Source organism: Symphalangus syndactylus, chromosome 5 (assembly GCF_028878055.3).
Source record: "Symphalangus syndactylus isolate Jambi chromosome 5, NHGRI_mSymSyn1-v2.1_pri, whole genome shotgun sequence".
NCBI lineage: Eukaryota > Metazoa > Chordata > Mammalia > Primates > Hylobatidae > Symphalangus > Symphalangus syndactylus.
In genome coordinates, this window is record NC_072427.2 from 130690003 (window position 1) to 130707041 (window position 17039).

The 17039-nt window shown below is 51.1% G+C and overlaps 1 protein-coding gene across 2 annotated transcripts in view; it reads left to right on the forward strand.

Moving 5' to 3' along the window:
- The window catches only part of PLA2G4E (phospholipase A2 group IVE), a 69368-nt gene that overhangs the window by 34406 nt on the left and 17923 nt on the right, over window positions 1-17039 (forward strand). For both annotated transcript variants that reach the window (XM_055276934.2, XM_063639601.1), the window contains exons 2-6: window positions 3640-3712; window positions 10122-10258; window positions 12005-12136; window positions 13149-13189; window positions 15591-15633. In XM_055276934.2, the coding sequence (XP_055132909.1) occupies window positions 3640-3712; window positions 10122-10258; window positions 12005-12136; window positions 13149-13189; window positions 15591-15633 (426 nt within the window). The remainder of the gene's footprint in view (window positions 1-3639; window positions 3713-10121; window positions 10259-12004; window positions 12137-13148; window positions 13190-15590; window positions 15634-17039) is intronic.

Here is a 17039-nt window from a genome sequence, read left to right on the forward strand (position 1 = left end):
CAGCTTGGACTCTAGTTGCCCTCTGAGAAAGTGGGCCGGTGGGCACAAGTTTTGCCAAAACTGCTTGCCTGGTGAAAGTTGTCACCCTGCCTCCTCACCAGGCCAGCCCAGGGTGCATGCTGCGCTCAGGCAGAGTGAGAAAGGAGGAGTGCACCTTGGAGGTCTGGCCAAAGACCACAGCCGTGTCTCCAGCACCGGAAGAGAAGCAGTGTGCATGGCTTTTGGCCCAAGTCTCCGGCTCCCAACAGAATGCTGTTAGAGCAAGTTATTGATCATGAAATGTTCAATATTTCAGAGTTGATCTCACAAAATAAATCTCCAGACCTATAATTGACCGTGAGTTTGACTTTTGTCCTGGTTTTGAGGCGGCTATTGAGGAGAGGAGAAGAGACCTTAAAAGGGGCTAAATAACGTGACCTTCCCAGAATCAGCATTCTGTTACTGATCAGAATTAAGCCCCAGGGGCCGGGCACGGTGGCTCAAATCTATAAACCCAGCATTTGGGAGGCTGAGGCAGGCAGAATCACCCGAGACCAGGAGTTTGAGACCAGCCTGGCCAACATGGTGAAACTCCGTCTCTACTAAAAATACAAAAATTAGCTGGGCATGGTCGTGAGCACCTGTAGTCCAGCTACTCGGGAGGCTGAGGAGGGACAATTGTTTGAACCTGGGAGGCAGAGGTTGCAGTGAGCCAAGCTATCCCACCACTGCATTCCAGCCTGTATGACAGAGCAAGGCTCCATCTCCAAAGAAAAAAGAATTAAGCCCCAGGAAAGTCTGAAAGGACCAGCATCAAAAGATTCCCTAGCCAAGGCAAAAGAGTGAGACTCTGTCTCAAAAAAAAAAAAAAAAAAAAGTAAAGATAAAAAGATGGTCTCTGAGTGGTGGGATTATAGAAACTTTTTTTTCTTCGTATCTTGTTTCCCCTGCCCCCAATCCCAATAATATTTAAAGAGAGAAGAATTGAATCCTCTTAAAAAGGTATAAAGTGGGCCAGGCGTGGTGGCTCATGCCTGTAATCCTAGCACTTTGGGAGGCCGAGGCAGGTTGATCACGAGGTCAGGAGATCGAGACCATCCTGGCTAACATGGTGAAACCCTGTCTCTACTAAAAATACAAAAAAATTAGCTGGATGTGATGGCGGGCATCTGTAGTCCCAGCTACTCGGGAGGCTGAGGCAGGAGAATGGCGTGAACCCTGGAGGCGGAGCTTGCAGTGAGCCAATCGCGCCACTGCACTCCAGCCTGGGCGACAGAGGGAGACTCCAACTCAAAAAAAAAAAAAAAAAAAAAGGTATAAAGCGATTCTGGCAACACGGAGTAGAACATGCAGGGTGGCGTGTCGAGGGTGCCAGTTCAGAGGCTTCTATAAATACAGACATTCGGTTGGTAGGCATTTACCGTGGGCTCAGGCTGGGAATGGACGACAACAAAGACTCTTCTAAGCCCGGGTAAAACTCTCAGCGAAGGGGCTTCAAGTCCTGAGTTCCAACGGGAAAGGCATGAACCAAGAACAGAACCAGGACACCTGAAGAGAACAGGCGCGAGGCTGCCCCTTCCCGGGTGTGCTGGCTCACAGTAGAAACGCGCCTCACCTCCGCAGCCTTGGGCCCCTAGGGACCAGAAGAGGTTTCCAGAGTCCAGGAGCATGATTGATGGCAGGGAAGCTTCTAGAACCAGCCAGAGGCCCCAAGCCTGGAAAGCAACAGCCTGTGGCCGGCTTGACCTGCTCTCCCCATCAAAGCCACTGGCCGCCGTTGCCTTTAACCTCTGTCTCTGCCTCGTATTCACCCCTGACCCCCCAGCATCTAGCATAGGGCCTGGCACACAGTAGGTGCTCAAAAATAATACTCTAGAAGATGGTTCATTGATTCAGAGGAACAATCAGAGGGCTGGCACTCTCAGGGCAACAGAGGCGGGGAGCCCCACCAGCGAGCACACAGGCCCTGAGCTCTGAAAACAGCCCATGGAAGAGACGCTGGCCAAGAGAGGGGTGAAACGAGAGCGACTCCCACAGGCTCAAAGCCTGGGGCAGAAGGCAACAGGCAGAGGGGCACTGGGAGAGAGCTGCGGTCCCTCAGTAGGCAGGAAGGATGATCCAGCGACGCTCTGTGGCTGCAGGGTCCAGAGAAGCTGGTGCGGCTGGAAGAGGTGGTTTCAGGGCCTCTGGGAGGCAGAAAGTAATGGGTCCAAAGGGGTCAAAGTAGAGTAGTGGCTGCTGCGAGACTCAGAGTGCAGGGGCAGCTCAGGAGGGGCATAGGGTCTTAAGGAACCACAGCCACTGCCCCAGACACTGTGGCCCAGGGAGGGCTCTGGGTGTTCCTTGAGGACCCAGGCTTGAGATGATGGCAGAACCCCCACGAGGTGATCAGAACTAGGAGAGGGATGGGATGGAAGGAGGAGCCATCAGCACCACATGAGCAGGGCTGGGGGTGTTCCCACACCCCAGGTGTTAGGACAAGGTGCTAGGGAAGGGGGACACCTCAGGGCTCTGGTGCCCTGGGGTTATCATGACCCGCAGAGGCATCTGACAGGAGCCAGTCATCAAACCGAGGACTACTTGAGCTTTTGCCATCAGGAAAGAGAGGTCATCACAGACCAGCCAAGACTCCACAAGGACCTCTTGCCAGAAACAGTGGAGTGGCGAGAGGCAGACTGTTTCCTGGGAAGGGAAAATAGAGTGACCAGAAAGACTTGGGGGAGGATACCCTGGGGAAGAGGCCTAAAGGGCAAGGGAGATGCAAAGGCCTGGGCTGGAGCTAAGTAAGTACCAGTGGGGGTGAGCCCCTGGCACGTGGTCTCCCAGTGAGTAGATGTGACCGTGTGTGATCAGTGTCTGTCACCCCCCTTCCCGCAGCCACGCTGTGCCTGCCTCCCAAGCAGGCTGCCATCTTGCCTGGGCAAGGACAAATGTCTGCATGTGGGACGGTAGGAGGAGAGTGCCAATAAGCAGCTATTGGTGAAGAAAGGAGAGGGGGAACACCTCAGGACTCCCTTGCCATGGGCGTTCATTCTGTGCATGGGGCTGGAACATTCATTCACTCACTTAATGAACATGTATTGAGCACCTTCTAGATATGAGCATGCTATAGGTACTGGAGGTACAAAGATGAAAACCCAGTCAGGGTCCCAGGCTCTCTGGAGCTTCCAGGACCTTCTAGGCTGAAGAGCAGACAGAAACCCAAGCAAACAATGACAAAACAGCATGGGAGCCAGGCGTGGTGGCTCATGACTGTAATCCCAGCACTTTGGGAGGACGAGGCGGGCGGATCATCTGAGGTCAGGAGTTCAAGACCAGCCTGGACAATATGGTGAAACCTTGTCTCTACTAAAACTACAAAAAATTAGCTGGGCGTGTGGTAGGCACCTGTAACCCCAGCTACATGGGAGGCTGAGGCAGGAGAATCACTGGAACCTGGGAGGCAGAGGTTGCAGCGAGCCAAGATCGCGCCATGGCACTCTAGCCTGGGCAACAAGAGTGAAACTCTGTCTCGAAAAAAGAACAACAAAAAAAACCAGCCTGGGGGTTGCTGTAATGCAAGTGGGCCAGCCTGGGGAGGCACAGAGGGAAAGTCTCCCCCGGGGCGATGGCCTTGAGGTGATGCTTTAAGACTGAGTCCTCTGTCCTCTTCTTCCACAGGAGGGGCTGTCTCCATGCCACCTGTTGACAGTGCGGATAATCCGGATGAAAAATGTCCGTCAGGCTGATATGCGTGAGTATCCACCTCGCTTCTCTCCTTCTCCTCTGCTTACGGGATCTGGATGGGAGAGGCCCTGGCTGGAGAAATGGTCAGGTGGATCCATGTGTGCGTGTGTGTGTGCGCGTGCATGGTGCATACGTGTATGTGTGTGCATGCATGTGTGTTCTGTACTGAAGTTGTAGTTCAGACTTTGGGGTTTCTGTCACTCTTCCAGGCCCCTCATTCATGCCGTTCCCTCAGCGCTACCTGCCCCGCAGTCTGTGCCTGCATCCAAGAGCTCTGTTCGCCCGCTGTCTCCTCTCCACTCTCTCTTCCTGGAATCGATTTCCAAGAGCACCAGCTTTGCCGACACGGAGCACTCCTTGCTCCTCCTTTCGTTTAGGGCCTGTTGGGGTGAAGTGGAAGGAGAGGTGCTTAGGCATCGTGGAGCCAGCTGCCAGGTGACTCCCAGAGCCCCTTCTCAGGACAAAGATCTGAAACTGGGTTCTGGGGGCCATGCGAGAGCCCACAGCACCCAGTTCTACAGTTTGGTCCATGGGTGTGGCTTGATTTAGCAGTGCTGTTTGTGCAGTGCTGTTTCCTGGCAGCCCTAACCTCCTCCTTCATCCCAGAGCCTGCCGCATTTCCAGGCCACGGGGGCCAATGGAGGCATCTCAGTGGGCAGAATCCTCCCCACCCCTGTCTTTGAGTAGCATTTTAAGAGATCATGAGAACCGAAAGCCCCTCCCCACACTGCCCACCCCTGGCCCCATCTAGAGGGGAAGTTGGCCCCCAAGGGGGAAAAAGCTCTATGTCCAGGCCCCACAGGTGGGGAGCATCCCTGCTCACCGGTAATCACGCAGGAATGACTCAAGCGCAACAGGGAACCCGAAAGGCTAGGGAGGGCTTGAGAGGGGCAGAGAAGACACAGAGCCCTGAGATTGAGCGTACATTTTAACAAGAGGAGCTATCTATGTCCAAAGCAGTTATGGAATAACAGCATTCCCATCTTGTCACCAGGGAGTTTAGAAGCAGAGGAGAACACTGAGAGCTGGGAATGGCCAAGAAAGGCTGCACAGAAAGCCTGGGGTCTGAGAGGGGCAGGACCTGAGCATCAAGAGGCCTTGGGAGCCCGATCTTGGGGAGAGGCTGTCCTGAGGGAGGGGAGCCACACCCCCTGAGCACCTGCCTGGCTGACCTGTAGCCAGACATCCACACACTACCTGATGCTCCCAACAACTTCAGGAGAGGCCCTGGAGGCCCATTTTGCAACGAGAGGTTAATGATTGCCTAAGAGGAAAGTAGAGTCTGATCCCAGGTCTGGAGAGTGTGGGAAGAGGAGACAAGCCAGGTATGGAGAACCAGGAAGTGAGGCAGAGGAGGGATTCAAAGTGTTGGGGTACCTGAGGTCTTGAGGGAGAGATGGCATGACTTTCTGAGGGCTTGTGTGCAGCTTGTGCTAGATTGCAGGTGCGGAGAGTCTGGGAACTTGTAGGAAGCTGTCACTCCAATGCAGGGCTGAGTGTGAATGGATAAGCGTGGGAGGGCCCTAAGCCCCAGAGCCAGCAAAGGGACCAAGCAGGATTCCAGAGACAGAGCTTCTGGAGGGCAACGTGTCCAGAGCCTGCACCAGCAGGAGTGGCTCCAGTAGCCTCCAGTTTGGGTCTGTGTCTGCCAAGTGGCCAACCAGAGGGCCAGGGACTTTTCCTCAAGCTTCTTGGGGTCTTTCCCAGCCTATCGGTGAATGATTTGAGGATCCAGGGAGTGTCCGCTGGGTCCAGGCCGTGGCTGCCTCTCTTGTCTTTCTTGTCCATGCCACGATGGTCACTCAGACACTATCCCACTCTTGGACAGAGTTCACCCTCATCCCTGGGACAAACCAGCTCCCACATATCCACAGCAGTGCTTACCTTCCTCCAACTCCTCCTGTTTTTTCTTTTTTCTTTTTATTTTATTTTATTTTGAGACAGAGTCTCACTCTGTTGCCCAGGCTGGAGTGCAGTGGCTCAATCTCATCTCACTGCAGCCTCAACCTCTTGGGCTCAGGTGATCCTCCCACCTCAGCCTGCCAAGTAACTGGGACTACAGGCATGCGCCACCACACCTGGCTAACTTTAAGAAAAAATTATTCATGGAGACAGGGTTTCACCATGTTGCCCAAGCTGGTTTTGAACTTCTGGGCTCAAGTGATCCTCTGTCTCAGCCTCCCAAAATGCTGGGATTACAGGCGTGAGCCACTATGCCCAGCCCTCCAACTCCTTTTGAGGTGTGTCTGTCCCAGCCCCTCCAGTCATCTGGCTGCATGCCCCCATGCATGCCTGCACCTGCATGCTCAGACCGCCCACTGTCCAGGGCTCTTTCTTCTGTCTTCTTCCTGCCACACCTGTCACTCAGCGGGTGACGGGGTGTGAGGAAGGGCAGGCAGCTAGAGAAACAGGCTGTGGTCTGGCTCTACAAGCCTCCTTCCTTCCCTACATGTCCCTCAGGCAGGCAGGCTGCCTTTGGGCGATACCTGGTCCTCTTTGGAAACGCCCCTGTTGCTTACATTTTCCTTATTTCCCCTGAGGAACAAGGCGGAAGGCACATGTGGCATCTCGGGGTGCCAACCCCAGTCATGTCTGGTCTGGATTCCACAGCTGCTGCAGGCTGGGCTGTGTTGCTACCTTGCCTGGGTTAGATTAAGAATATCCCGAAGTCTTTTAGGTCCTGGGTTACTCTTTTCCCAAATTTTTCCCTTCTAGTTTGAATCCAAAATAAACAGCACTTCCATTTAGTTTTGTAACTTGTGCCTGAGTCTCCTAAAATTTCCAAGAGGCTGAATGGCAGTGAATACTCAGATTCAGGGCTGACTCCTCGATGACTGAAAGAGCCTTGGCCAGGACTGAGACAATCAGGCCTAGAAACCTCCCAGTTGTCAGGAGTTTTTGTTTCTCTTGAGAAAACAAATTAAAACCGAAACCAGCACCCCAAGGGATATCAGACAGGTGTCTCCAGAGGTATTAGAGAGACAAAGTTCTGAACATCTATAGAGATGATTGAGTCATCTCTGCCACCCACTTTCCAGGAAAGGAGACATGTCATTCAGATGACCAAGCCCTCTGTCACTCCACTAGGAACAAGGATTAGAACTTATCTGTGCCTAGGAAATCCCCATAGTCCATGAAATTCTCAGAACCAGGTCAACATTGCCTAACCATTCATTGCTGGAGGTGGACAGGGGAAGTAGCTCTCTGCAAAAGAACTGAAAAAGTAATGCTTGGAATGTGGGTGTCTGATCAATCTTGTCTCTGCCAGGAATATTTCTTTATCTTAACTAGACATTTAAGCCTTAGGCCAAAAATACTGAGTTTTTATTTAATGTGCTTCATGGGAGAATTTTAGGCATGGACGAATGACAAGAAAACAATTTTAGAGGGAAGGGGCTCTTACAGGGTCCATCAAATAATGCGTGCAAAGTGCGTTACAGAGCCAGTAGGTATAGAGCTGGCTCCCTGCCTGCAGGCTCCCAGCATACAGAAGACAGACCTGAGGGGTGGGGTCCAGGCCCTGGAGGAGGGGCCAGTGCTCTGGAAAAGCCAAGGGAATGGTTCAAGAGGGCTGAGCAGGTCCCTGGTGAGTCTCCCTATCAGCAGAGCAATGAGACACACTGACCTCTGACCTGTATCTGCAGTAACGTATCTGTACCTGTATCCTGTGGCCACAGTGTGATGGAGACAGATGAGCCCACCTGTTGTTGCAGTGCAGCATAGGGGTGCTCCCCAGGAGAGGAACAGAGGACTCTGGGCTCAGGGGTACCTGGCCCAGACTTGGATGCTCAGGGAAAGCTTCCAGAGGAGGTTCCTTCTGAAGCCCCAAGGGGCTAGCCAGGAGAAGGGTGGGTGAAAGTGGAAGAGTGTTCTGGGCAGAGGGAGCAACACGTGCAAAGGCAGTTTTGAATACAAGTGACTGTGTTTGGCTGGAGTCTAAAGTGTGAGTGTGTGTGTGTAAGTTTGAGTGAATGCGTATGTGTGTAAATGTGTGTGAATGTACGTGTGTGCACACGTACACATGCTCACACACACAGGGCGAGGGTGGGGTATTAGGGAAGGTGGAGAGATGAGGCTGAGGCTGGGGAAGCAAGCAGGGGCAGCCACTTTGAGTGGCTGGGACTCCTTCCTGAGGGCAGAAGGGAGCCCCTGGAGGATCTCAAACTGGGGAATGGCATGGTCATATCTTAAAAGCTCTGGCCGGGCGCGGTGGCTCACGCTTGTAATCCCAGCACTTTGGGAGGCCGAGGCGGGCGGATCACGAGGTCAGGAGATCGAGACCACGGTGAAACCCCGTCTCTACTAAAAATACAAAAAATTAGCCGGGCGTGGTGGCGGGCGCCTGTAGTCCCAGCTACTCGGAGAGGCTGAGGCAGGAGAATGGCGTGAACCCGGGAGGCGGAGCTTGCAGTGAGCCGAGATTGCGCCACTGCACTCTAGCCTGGGCGACAGAGCGAGACTCCGTCTCAAAAAAAAAAAAAAAAAAAAAAAAAAAAAAAAAAAAAAAAAGCTCCCTGTGGCTTCTCTTTGGAGGAAAGATTAGAGCGGGGCAAGACAGGAGATGGGAAGCCCATCTGGGAAGTGGCCTCAGAGATTATGGTGGTCTACACCAGGGCAGTGGCAGAGCAGATGAGAAGTTGGGGGGCCCGAGAGAGACAAAGGGTTAAATCAACTGAATGTGAGAGTCAAGGATGACACTGGTTTCTGGCCTGGACACCTGAGTGATGATAAGGAAGAGCAGGTTGAGCATACAGGGGAAGAGTAGGGTGATGAGGTCATCATTTTCTTTTGATTCTGTTGGGTTTCAGTCATTCTTTTTGTTTGGATTAAGTGATTATCATGACATCTAAAGGACAGTGTCATCTCACCTTTCTTCAATAGGAGGAGGGCTGTGAATTCCAATTCACTGGATGATGAGGCCTCAAAGATTAACCAGACTTCAGGGATGAAATCAGAAGCTAGGAACGCCTGTGATTTAGATCAGGGCTCTTGATTCTGATAAACCTTTCAGTGTGGTGACAACGCAGGGCGAAGAAAGCCCTGGCTCCACTCTCGTTAGTGACTATTAATAATTAAAAACTAAGGCGGGCCGCAGTGGCTTACGCTTGTAATCCCAGCACTTTGGGAGGCCGAGGCGGGCGGATCACGAGGTCAGGAGATCGAGACCACGGTGAAACCCCGTCTCTACTAAAAATACAAAAAAATTAGCCTGGCGTGGTGGCGGGCGCCTGTAGTCCCAGCTACTCGGAGAGGCTGAGGCAGGAGAATGGCGTGAACCCGGGAGGTGGAGCTTGCAGTGAGCCGAGATTGCGCCACTGCACTCCAGCCTGGGCGACAGAGCAAGACTCCATCTCAAAAAAAAAAAAAAAAAAAAATTAAAAACTAGTTTGAATCAGTCCTACCGGTGTAGAACTCCCATCCTCCCGCCAGCTTTACCATTGAGAGGATTCTCTGACACTGGAAACTGTGTTGGCTTTCACCATTTCCTATGTATCTGGTGTGTACGCTGGGCCTCACCCTCGCCGACTGCCAGGAGAGTGACAAGGGCAGTCATGGCCCCTCTGCCTCCCTCCTCCCAGGTAGACTAGAGCAGGGAGCCAGCCTGGGCTGCTATTTTCACCCTATCCTTTCCGCTCCAGGTGGAAGACTTAGGAGACCTTCTGTCATTTTGGGAGGGCTTGTTGGGGTCAAAGCCTCTGTCCCTTCTCCAGAGCATATCCAGCAACATCACACTTGGATTGTTCATTTAGAATGAAAAAGAAGTATGTGGCCACAGAGGGGAGGGTTTCTTTGGCCATAACCTCATGCTGTAGATCAGGATAGGTATGAAGAGCCTGGCTGGATGCAGTGGAGGCATTAAGCCATATGGAGATGGGGGTTCCTGCTCCTATGTCTTGCTGAATAGCTAGTTTCACTCAAGCCCTTGCCCACTGGGGCCCTTCCTCTTGGCTGGCTCACAACAGAGTGTTCCTTCTCATCCTCACTTCTCCTCAGCCCAGAGGGAGCGCTTGGCCCTTCTTTGGTTTTCCTGGTCCCCTGGGCTAAGACAAGAAGTAATCCAGATCCTTGGGGACTAGTCTTCCAGATCTTACCTTGGCAGAGGGGAAACTGTGTGACCATACCTTGTCCCAAGCCAGCGGATGTTTGCTCAGAGACAAGGGTGCTTCTAATAAGAGCCGGAGACCATCTGTGTCTATGAGAATGGCCAGTGGGATTGGGTCACCCTCTGTGAGACCCATAGCCTGCGGTCTGTGACTTCTTGGGGATCTCGGTCTCTGGAAAGTTAGACCCAGGAGTGAGGAGAGGAACTGGAGCTGAGATGAGGCCTGGCTCTGGAAGAGGCTTTCCTGAAGTTTCCTTTTGACTCCACATGTTCTCTCTCAACCTGATTGGTTCCACTTATCTTTCTTGGACAGTGAGCCAGACAGACTGTTTTGTGAGCCTCTGGCTGCCCACTGCCTCTCAGAAGAAGCTGAGGACAAGGACCATCTCCAACTGCCCAAATCCAGAGTGGAATGAGAGCTTCAACTTCCGGATCCAGAGCCGAGTGAAGGTGAGACATGGAGGACTGCACCTGTCTGCCCTGTCTGCATTTTACTCCCCTCTTGCCCACTTGTCCTTCTCTTTGCCTCTGTGTTCATATGCCTCTTTGTTTTTCTTTCTGCCTACTTCTTGTCCTACAAACCTGTCTTCCCACTCACCCACTACTTCCTTCTGCCTGTCTCATGTTTGCCCCTCTCTGAGTCTATTTATCTTTCTGGCTTTTTCTCCTGGTCTCTCTTGTCCTAATTGTTGCTGAAACTAGGTGTCTCTTAATCCAAAACAGATTGTGTTTCCAGAGCCTTCTCCAAGCAGGGGAATACACAGACTGGAAGAACCATTCTATTCACTAGGTCTGAGGCCAGTCTACTTCCAGCCAGAGGGTTCTCTCCTTCTTAAATTCTTTTCATATTGCTTTATTATTTCCATTTCTTTGGGTGTCTATTCTTTTATGTGTTGAGTTTTTTCATAGGATTGGTCTTCTTCAGATATATGATGACTCTAAGTTAAGTTCACATCTCCCATGGGATAATTATCCTTTGAGCATCCTGAGTTGTGACAACCTCAGCAGAGATCCCTTACGACAAATTTGGCCTCATCTTTGTGGCATCAGCCCCAGTCTGGAGGTGCTTGAGGCTTGACAGCTCCACCTTACTGCCTCCATGTTTTAGGGAAACTTATTTATTTTTGTTACGTGATGTATCTTTTCAAGAAGGGCTTTATACTTATTATTTTTTAAATACCTTTTCTATCATACATGTGAGTTTGATAGAACGCATGTTCTATCTTATTATTTTTTAAATACCTTTATCTTATTATTTTTAAAATACATTTTCTATCATACATGTGAGTTTGATAGAGGTATTTTTTAAATACCTTTTCTATCATACATGTGAGTTCTATCATACAAGAGAGGAGGACTTTGATGTGGGTTCAGTCTGCTATCTTGAAATCAGAATTTGAGCTTCCTTTGGATTGTAGAGCTGCTGGGTTGGTTCTGGGACATACTTGGGTTTCTAGTAATTACGAGATCAACAATCACATCCAGTTGGGAACCTCCAGGACCACCTTATGTCCACTAGGTGTATTTAAGAGGCAGCCTCAACCCACATCTCCCAGGATCTTTGGAACAAGAGGCCTCAGAGATTAGTCCATGTTACCTGAGAACATTGACCTCAGAGTTCAGCCAGATGACAAGGTAGCTGCTTTGGGACCATCCATGAGAACTTACTAGGGGCTGATGAGTCAAAGGATAGAGTTCACACACCCCACCAATTACCAGAACCCCTGCAAGCTTTGCCACATCACTCCCTGGAGTGTTAGATGTTAGCTTCCCTGATCTGGATTTTCTAGCCCCAAAGGGACTGTCTTCAGCGCCCAGGGGCCCAGTGCTGGTCACATTCTATATCCTGGCAGGGGTCTTGCTTGCTCTTTCCCATCCATCCTTCCCCTCAGGTGAAATGAAATCCTTCCATACTTCACGGGTCTCTGCCAAGCTTGTAAAAGAGGCAAAATTCTCTAATAGGAGAGTGAGAACAGAAGGCCAAGAAGGCTTCAGGGAGTTGGAAAGGAGAGAATAGACACTTGCCTTCCTTAATTTGTTTCCCTACAAATGTCTCTCACATGTGAATAGGGACTTCTGGGCTGTCTCCCATCCCCCAGTTCTACCTCCTTGCTAGGACAGAGGTCAGGCCCCTCATTCTGGGAAGGGGTCAATGCAACTGCGGTAACCAGACTGGCATCCTTCCTTCTCCCCTAGAACGTGCTAGAGTTGAGCGTCTGTGATGAAGACACAGTGACACCAGATGACCATCTCCTGACAGTTCTCTATGACCTCACCAAGCTCTGTTTCCGAAAGAAAACCCATGTGAAGTTTCCACTCAACCCGCAGGTGGGTGCAGGGGTCCAGGCCTTCAGACTCTGGCCTCATAATAACCTCATAGCTGCTGCTGATTCCCACAAAGCCATTCCCCAGGGTTTTCTCTGTGTACACAGTCAAGTCGAGAAAAGATGGTGCTGCTGGTTTAAATCCCAGCACTGTCACTCACTATGTGATGCCATAAAAATAACTTCCTAAGTTTCTGTTTCCTCATCTACAAAATGGTGACAATAATACCTACCACACAAGGCTGTTGTGGGACTTAAATGAGAAACGGTAATTCAGGCAACTAGCAGTGTTCACAGAACACAATGGAGGGGTAGTAAGTCTTGGTTCCCTTCCCTCCTTTTCTTCCCTCAGAGTCCCGTTGCTGGGATGGCCCTAGGAACAGAGGACAGATGAGGGTAAAGGTGGGCGAATCTGCAGATCAGAGACAGTTGGAGCTGGAGCCCCCAGGATGCTGTCAATTCAATCATTCAACCAGCACTTGAGTGCCTGCAAGGGGCCAGCACTGTTCTAGGCACTGAGTCCCCTTGGGAACTAGCATCCCTGCCCTCACCTAGCTTACATTCTGGTGGGGAAAGTAAGACCTAGTGAGGCCCTGGCTTGCCTCCAGTACACAGCAAGAGGTGTCAGGGACTCAGTGAAGGAAGGAATGGGCTTTCTGAAGGCATATCTCAGCGCTCCCTTGCCACAGGCACTGAGCCCCTTGGGAAGGCAGGAGAGCGGTGGGAAGCCAGGGAACTGACAGAAAGGAGATGCTCTCGGGCAGAAGAATGCACATGCTGGGGCTGGGGGTCAGCTCCACACCTTGACCTCCCCTGGGCTGTCAGTGATGCTCCTGATGTCAAAGACTTGGGGACAGAGATTGGCAGAGGAGACCACAAGCGCACTCCATGGCAGCAGGCAGCTGTGGGGGAAGGACGGAGGCAGGTCCACAGCGGCTCCCAGGGTGGCAAAGGGTTCTGGTCAGCAGAGATGTGCAGACGCCACTCACATCTGCCTTCCCTCCCTCCCCTACCAGGGCATGGAAGAGCTGGAGGTGGAGTTCCTGCTGCAGAAGAGGTGAGTAGTCCCGAACCCCGTGGCCCACCAAGGTCCTGGCCATTAAGTGGCTTCTGGGAACGAGCATTTCAGAGGCAGGTGGGCCTTTCTGCTGCCTCACCCTCTTCCAGTCTCACTCCTGGCACTAACCCTGACTCTTTACTGTGCATCAGAATCACCCAGGACCTTCTCCATAGTGTAGGAGCCTGGGCCCCCCTGCACTTACCCAGTTCTCCTGCCTTCAGCATTGCTCTAAAGATCTAGTACTCTGGCCATATAGCCTGCCTCAGGCCCCCTGCATTCCCGAGGTGGCTTCTGGGAAGAGTTCCTGCCACCATGGCGATGGGGGCCTTGTTGAGGCCCAGCTGAGAAAGAGGTCAGAGCCCAGGGGTCTCTTCCTTGACCAGAACTGTTAGAACAAACACCCCACACCCTGGCTGCAAGCAGCCAACTCTGCAGCCAACTCTGGAACCACGTCAGTGGGAGGCTCAGGCCCACCTTGCAGGGTTCTTTCCAATCTTCTTTCTTGCCTGCCTGGCCTGCCTTCCTTCCTTCCTCCCTCCCTCCCTCCCTTCCTCCCTCCCTTCCTCCCTTTCTCCTTCCTTCCTTCCTTCCTCCCTTCCTCTCTCCCTCCCTCCCTTCCTCTCTTTTTCTCCCTTTCTCCCTCTCCCCCTCTCTTTCTCTCTCTTTCTTTCTCTCCCTTCCTTCCTTCCTTTCTTGCTTTCTTGCTTTCTTTCCAGAGTCTCACTCTGTCATCCAGGCTACAGTACAGTGCTGCGATCTCAGCTCACTGCAACCTCCACCTCCTGGATTCAAGCAATTCTCCTCCCTCAGCCTCCCGAGTAGCTGTGATTACAGGAACACACCACCATGCTAGGCTAATTCTTGTATTTTTAGTAGAGATGGGGTTTCACCATGTTGGTCTCGAACTCCTGACCTCAGGTGATCCACCTGCCTCGGCCTCCCAAAGTGCTGGGATTACAGGTGTGAGCCAGTCACCGCGCCCAGCCCCAATCATTTTCAATTAGGAAAACAACCCAGGATCCTGGAGACATGACAGTGCTGAGGACTCAGAGAGCTAGAGGTCTGGAAGGAGAGAACAAAGAGGGAAGGAAGGAAAGAAAGGAAGGAAAGGAAGAAAAGAAAGAAAGGAAGGAAAGGAAGAAAGAAAGGAAGAAAGAAAGAAAGAAAGAAAGAAAGAAAGAAAGAAAGAAAGAAAGAAAGAAAGAAAGAAAAGAAAGAAAAGAAAGAAAGAAGGACAACCCCTGCCTCAGGCCGGGCAGAGTGCCCTGTTAACTGGGCAGCTCGTTCCTCACTGCTCCCTCTTCTTCACCTGGCAGGGCTGAGCCCCCCATGCTTGTGATAAGCCCGGGAACAGAAGGAGGATGACAGGTGGCAGACAGGACAAGAGGGCTCGTCAACTGCCACTCGGAGAATCCTCTGCCTAGGGGATCTTCAAACTATGTGACGGAACTTACCTCCCATCAACAGCTGATTGGCAAATTAAAATCAACTTTATTTACTTAACATTGAAGAAAATCGAAGCTCTCCCCTCCAATTCTTGATTTGACAGGATTTTTAGAGGGCGGGGAAAACTCCTGGGCTGAATTAGAAAGTGGCTTGCAAAATGAAACATGTCATGCTTGGTAATAAGAGCTGATCTGGTGAAACCCAGTCTCTACTAAAATACAAAAAATTAGCTGGGCATGGCGGCATGCACCTGTCATCCCAGCTACTCAGGAGGCTGAGGCAGGAGAATCACTTGAACCCAGGAGGTGGGGGTTGCAGTGAGCCCAGACCGTGCCATTGCACTCCAGCCTGGGCAACAGAGCGAGACTCCTTAACAACAACAATAAAGTTGATCTGGAGACACAGTCACCTTGGGCTTAATTTTGACAAGGGATGCTGTGGACTCTGCCAGGCTAATTGAAACCTTGGAGGCTTATGTTCTCAACTTTATAACACAAGGGCATTTAACATTCACCCTCTCGGCTGGGTCAGACTGTTAAACGCATAAGTTAAATAAAGCACAGAATGGAGAATGGATCATTTTTGCTACCAAAACTGTTTATGTCTGCTCTAGCTGGCAGGTTGCAGCCATTTCTTACAACCTATTTATTTTTCTAACCCCATGCATTTGCATCTGGTTAGACATAAAAAACAGTTATCCTTTAAAAAAAATAGAACTCTCCTACTCTTCTAACCTATAAATCTATTTTTTTCCTGGACATTCTGTTTCAAATGTATGCCAGTTTCCTCCCTGACAACCTATAAGGCTAAGGTTTCTGAAGCTAATATTTTTTATGAGAACAAAGAAGGCTCTGATATTTTGTTATTGACCCCATTTATTCCCTTTGTCACCATTAGAAGAAACCAGTCAAGAATGCTAGAATTGACCAGGAGTTTTCCTTTTGTTTTTCAGTCCCTCTCCACCTGAGACCCTCGTCACCAATGGCGTGCTGGTGGTAATTTTCTTCCTGGGTTCCTGTCACTCCAGAGGCCACGGCTGGCTGCTGCTCTCAGGGGAACAGGACCAAGGGAGAAAACAGTGGGCCCAGCTTTGTCTCCGTCCTATCCTGACCTCTGCAGGAGTTAGACTAACTGAGGCCAGCCAAATGGGGCACAGGCAGCACTGGGGCACGAGCTGGGGCTTCTGTACAGAGGGAGAAGGTAGCTGGGACATCACACTGGCCGAGCACTTCATATCCCAAAAGTGACCCTTCCCCTTAAGAACCTCCCCAATAAAAGAACCCACTAAGTGCAGCCTCCTCTCAGACTCCGTCTTGGTCCTGTACCCCACAACCCCAGTAATTCTACAAGCACAGTTTACCCTTTTTTTTTTTTTTTTTTTTTTTGAGACAAGGTCTCACCCTGTCGCCCAGGCTGGAGTGCAGTGCTGCGATCTCAGATCACTGCAACCTCTGCCTCCCGTGCTCAAGCACACCGCCACGCCCAGCTATTATTTTGGATTTTGTATTTTGTAGAGACGCGGTTTCAACATGTTGCCCAGGCTGGTTTCAAGTTCCTGAGCTCAAGCGATCTGCCGGCCTCAGCCTCCCAAAGTGCTGGGATTACAGGTGTGAGCTACCGTGCCTGGCCTACAAGTATAATTTCTGTATTAAAAATTGTTTCATAGGCAGTCATGGTGGCTCATGCCTATAATCCCAGCACTTTGGGAGGCCGAGGTGGGGGGATCACTTGAGCCCAGGAGTTCAAAACAAGTCTGGGCAACATAGTGAGACTCCATCCCTACAAAAAAATACAAAAATTAGCCAGGCATGGTAGCACGTGTCTGTAGTCCCAGCTACTCAGCAGGCTGAGGTGGGAGGATCGTTTGAGTCCAGGAGGTCAAGGCTGCAGTGAGCTGTGATTATGACACTGCACTCCAGCCTGGGTGACAGAGTGAGACCCTGCGTCAAAAACAAAAATTCATATTTCAGCTGTTGGTACAGCTATTTTAATTAAATGCGTCCAGTGCCTCAGGGTTCAAGGAGACCTCTCCCTCAAAAAGAAGAGTCTTTGGGAATGTGTGGCAAAGGAGTATGATCTGCCTCAGAATCTTGACAAGGCTATTTTGTTGGAAGCCCTCACTTTGAAAGCACAGAGCTGAACATTCCCTCAGGTCAGATCCCTGACCTGCAGCTGAGGACCTGACCCCTAGTAAACTGTGACTGTGGGTCCTAGACATCCTAGGACAGCTTCATGGTCAAGTATCCTATCTCTGAGTGAGATGGCATGCCTTGATTGGGTTCAGAAAATGTGATCAACACACTCTGCATTCCCCAGCATCAGCCCAGTCAGACCAATGCTGAATTTATCCTCTGCTCCCTCATCTCCCTTCAGCCTGGAAGAGCAAGGAGGTGGCTGGTGC